At 43.6% G+C, this 5,000-nt stretch overlaps 1 protein-coding gene across 1 annotated transcript in view; it reads left to right on the top strand.

Moving 5' to 3' along the window:
- The window catches only part of LOC125024541 (mucin-5AC-like), a 36,665-nt gene that overhangs the window by 19,703 nt on the left and 11,962 nt on the right, over nucleotides 1–5,000 (top strand). Inside the window, exons 4-6 of the mRNA XM_047612345.1 lie at nucleotides 1–1,362; nucleotides 1,881–2,183; nucleotides 2,471–3,278. The exon at nucleotides 1–1,362 is cut by the window's left edge and continues 761 nt beyond it. Coding sequence (XP_047468301.1) covers nucleotides 1–1,362; nucleotides 1,881–2,183; nucleotides 2,471–3,278 — 2,473 coding nt within the window. The remainder of the gene's footprint in view (nucleotides 1,363–1,880; nucleotides 2,184–2,470; nucleotides 3,279–5,000) is intronic.

Raw genomic sequence — 5,000 nt, 5'->3', positions numbered from 1 at the left:
GGCACAGGCATTGTAGGGACTCACGACATTGTAGAGGCGCAGGGCTTGGCGGGTGGCAGTGTGACCAGCAATGGCAGCTCCTTGAGTGCGGGGCCTGGTGGAATGATCTCCAACTCACAGGCCATGGGCTCGGTGCCGGTGCCAATGAGCCATATGTCCATGGCCACCCTGAACCAGATTCAGGCCGACCTGCTGGCCACTGTCAGTGAGTCGGACCTCAATGCCGTGCTCAACGCCACTCCTGATTCCTCAGACCTGGCTCAGACCGTTCTTCCCAATAATTCTCAGTGCTACTTAAATGAAAGCGGTAATATTACCTATTTGGACCAACAGACTGTAAATACGGACAATTATGTTGAACCTCCACATTTAAGTAATCAGAATGTGTTACCACAACAGTACAATAATGAACAGTTATCAATGCCCGTTCTAGAGCAAATCACAAAAGAGGTGTTGTTGGAAGCCGATCCCTCGACTCACAACTTTCAGGCTGTGTCGAGTGGAGTGCAGGGACAGTACACCAACACTACTCAGTCTGATCTTATTGAAGTACCTGTAGACTCATTTAGTTTTGATGAGATTGAGAAAATATCGTCACAGTGTGATGAGCTAACGAAAGCAGTGAATTCTATAAGTCAGTTGTGTCAGCAGGGGGGTAACAGCGGGCTGGAGTCGCAGTTGGCAGGCTTACTGCAGCAGCCAAGCTCCACCCCTGCGCCATCCCCCTCCCCCGGCGCGACGGGCATCCCGGTAGGTAACTCCATCAGTGCTGCGCCTACCCTTGGGACAACGGCGACCAGCCAAGGCATCACAGTGGTCATTGGGGCTGGTGCGCAACCGTCTGTTACGACTGTGACGACGCAACCCTCTCTCTCTATGCCTACCCTGGCTGCCACCCTAAAGAAACCTGTGGTGTCAACAGCGGGGGGACAGCACCTGGTATCCCCAGGGCCCGCCACCTCCACACACACCCCGTCCCACACACCCACTCATACACCTTCTCATACCCCCACACACACACCCACGCAGCACACTACAACCAGCAGCAACACAACCCTCACGCCGGTGCCCCCCACGCCCTCGCCCAAAAAATCCAACAAAAAGAAGAAGCCAGGCGAGAGGAAGCTACTGCCACTCAAGGACCGCGAGTACGACCCAGAGGTACACTGCGGGGTGGTGGTAGCTGAGACAGGCAAGCCCTGCACGCGCTCCCTTACCTGCAAGACGCACTCGCTATCGCTGCGCCGTGCTGTGCCCGGGAGGTCCAAAAAGTTTGATGACCTGCTCCTGGAGCACCGAGCGGCCAAAGAGGCACAGACGCGGGCTGCCAAACCGCCCGACGCAGCAGCAGGCCAGATTCAGGTAAGTGCAACTGCGTGCGCCACCTCCCGAGAGTGCCCATCCTGCTTGGTGTGCTCTTGTTTGATGCTGTAATCAGTCACCTGGTGCATCTCACCTGCCAGCCAGTGTTGTGGCCTCTCCAACCTCCTCTGCTAATACAGTATGCATTGGTCGTGCTTGGATGACGATGCTCGTTGTGGGCCAGTCTCTAAGCACAACATTTAAAGGTTCACTTTATTTTTATTATTATTATTGTTCAGATTTTCAGCCTTGGCTCATTCCTTTTTTCTCCTTTTCTCTGTCTATGTATATTTTTACAATTATATCTTAGGTAATTTCCGCTGCTAGTCACAGAGAGGAAGTACCTTTGCATACATACTTCAGGGATTGTGCATACATATTTGAAATATTAATACTGATTATTTTTTTTTTTCTTAAATTATTTTCCTATTACATGGTCGCACTCTCTAAGCTCTCTTAGAGAGTGAGGCAAATTGTGGTGTGTGTTGTGTTGGTTGGCATGTGACTGTGTGTTGCAGGGCACCCCTCCCCGCGGGCCGGCCATGGCCACCACCAGCAGTGGAGGGATGGTGGTGGGGGGAGCTGCGGCTACCTCCCCCCTCCTGGTAAAAACCCTGGGGGGCACCGCACCCACCCTCGTGGCAGCGGGCGACCCCTCTCCCAACCCCACCCTACACCATCCCATGGATCCTCCCAGCACCCCGTCGCACATCCATGCCACGCCCCCCTCTCCTGCATACTGGCCGCCCACTCCCAGGATTGCTCCGGCTCTCGTACCTGCCGATAATTTTTATGTCCGTGAGCCTCCCAAACCTCTCGCTGTAAGTTACAGCAGTGATTTGTTTGTACAATTGATTGTTGTTCTCATTGCTAAGCAGCAGTAGTACTATTAACAAGGAATTAAAGGATCATGATTTTAAAAATATATTTGGTTTTATCAAAGTTTGATGTATTCTCTTTATTCCAGATTTACAGTTATACATGTCTTCTTTGATTTTCTGATATCTTATTTAAGTTCATTCAGATTTAGACTTCCCATAATTATAAGAAAAACATGATGGTAATTAAATTATAAATAAAAAATTAATTCGTGGTTGCTCTCTTGCAGACGTGTTCATATAACTGCAGAAGATTGGGTGGCCACCTGGCAACAGACCACCGTGCTGACCTGTTGCGCAGTGCATTCCGAAATGCCCTGAAAAAGCCGCACCCAGCCTCTGTTCTCAGTGACTCTAGCATTAGCAATACTTTAAACATTGGTGGTACACCAGATAGATTCGTCAATGTGAAGCCGCTGCTGGCCAAGAAGCTGCAGTTGACGGTGCCGTCAGGCTCAGCCAGTAAGGATGGCATCAGTGTGAGCACGGGATACAATGGCCACATCCATGTTGGCAACAGTATGGGCATCGTGAACAGCAGTGCGCTGGCGGCCACGCTTAAGCGGCCCACACAGCCAGACGCCCTAAAAAATAATGCTACACCTATCACGAGTGCCAAAAATAAAAATAAAAAGGTAAAGACAAACGATGGTGCTATCAATATTGTGGGGAACGTGCTGCAACTGGACACTGGTGGGAGCAAGAACCACATTCCTGTTGTTGTCAGCTTGCAAAATGGCTTGTCCAACACTCAAACTATAACCTTAAGTAACGTGGCCATCGCAGGGGTCAGAAACTCGACCACGCAACCTATCCGTATCAACCCCTCCACAACCACCACGCTGGTGAGAGACGCACAGGTGACGGACGCACGGCCGGGCAGCAGTGATAGCACCAACATTGTCTTGCCCAGTGGTATTGTGATATCGGACGCATTAGCAAAGTCGTTCAAAAGTGACAGTGCGGGCAGCATTCGGTTAGAACTTCACAGCAATACCTTTGGCGATGCCTCCAGATTGGTCACAAATACTGCCAAAGGTAAGATGAAAAGTTTGTATTTCCTTTCTCTTTATTTTGTGTTATTGATATTTTATATATATATATATATATATATATATATATATATATATATATATATATATACATATATATATACATATATATATATATATATATATATATATATATATATATATATATATACATATATATATATATATATATATATATACATATATATATATATATATATATAAATAATATCTTTGTAAAGCTATTCCCCCCCACCCTTAAGATTAGCCTAAATAAAAAAAAGATTCCTGTACCCCCCACATACGCACGCGCGCACACACACACACGCGCACACACACACACAGGCGCACACACACACACGCGCGCACACACACACACACACACACACACACACACACACACACACACACACACACACACACACACACACACACACACACACACACACATATATATGTATATACACATACATGTGTGTTTATGTGTGTAATATATATATATATACATATATACATATATGTATACATACATACATACATACGTTCATACATACGTTCATACATACATACATACATACATACATACATACATACATACATACATATACATATATATACATACATATACATACATACATATACATACATACATACATATACATACATACATATACATACATACATATACATACATACATATACATACATATACATACATACATACATATACATACATACATACATATACATACATACATACATATACATACATACATATACATACATACATATACATACATACATATACATACATACATACATACATACATACATACATACATACACATACATACATACATACATACATACATACATACATACATACATACACACACACATACACACACACATACATACATACATACATACACACACACACACACACACACACACACACACACACACACACACACACACACACACACACACACACACACACACATTTATATATATGTTCTTTTTCTTTGGTCTTAGTATGTGAAGGGTTTACTAGGCTTGTGATGTGCAATTTATTTTACATGTATGCATTCTGTAAAATTGAAACTTTTAATTTTCTTTTAAAGCTTACAATAGGTATTTTAAGTAGTACAAGTTATGTTCTGATGCAGTTGTTTTATGCCTAATACTTATTCATGAGCTGTGTTTTTTTTTATGTAAATATTATATTTCTGCTGTATATTCATTATGCTCCAGTTAAAGGTAGTGTTTTGAGGAGTGCCCTTGTTTTTCCCCAACCTTGATTTATAATTGTGGGAATTTAACTCATTGAAATTATATTAGGATGGCATGTAAGTGCTTACCACCATGATTTTAGTTTATGAATATCCTGTGTGCACATGGATGACTCCACAAGAATTTAGTCTCAAAGGAGTCTATTACTAATCCTAAATAACTTGATTTTTTAGGAATATTACTATTATTATGTTGGTTTTCTTTATTGCCATTAGTATTTTGATAGCACTTTAAAAATCACAGTGCCAGTGACAGTGATAACAGTATCGTTATAAATAGCATAAGAGGAAAAGCCTCTTTCCTGTGAATTTATGGAAAAGGAAATCAGGAGAGGTCCCATAGGACTCCTTAGTGGCTTAACACTTGTGGAGTCATCTGTGCACAAAAACAAAATTTCACAGAACGAAACTATAGCGGGTAGAGTATGTACCTGGTG

The sequence above is a fragment of the Penaeus chinensis genome, chromosome 43 (genome assembly GCF_019202785.1).
Source record: "Penaeus chinensis breed Huanghai No. 1 chromosome 43, ASM1920278v2, whole genome shotgun sequence".
Classification (NCBI taxonomy): Eukaryota; Metazoa; Arthropoda; class Malacostraca; order Decapoda; family Penaeidae; genus Penaeus; species Penaeus chinensis.
Note: the sequence above shows the minus strand (reverse complement) of the source record. Positions and strands in the feature narration are given on the sequence as shown.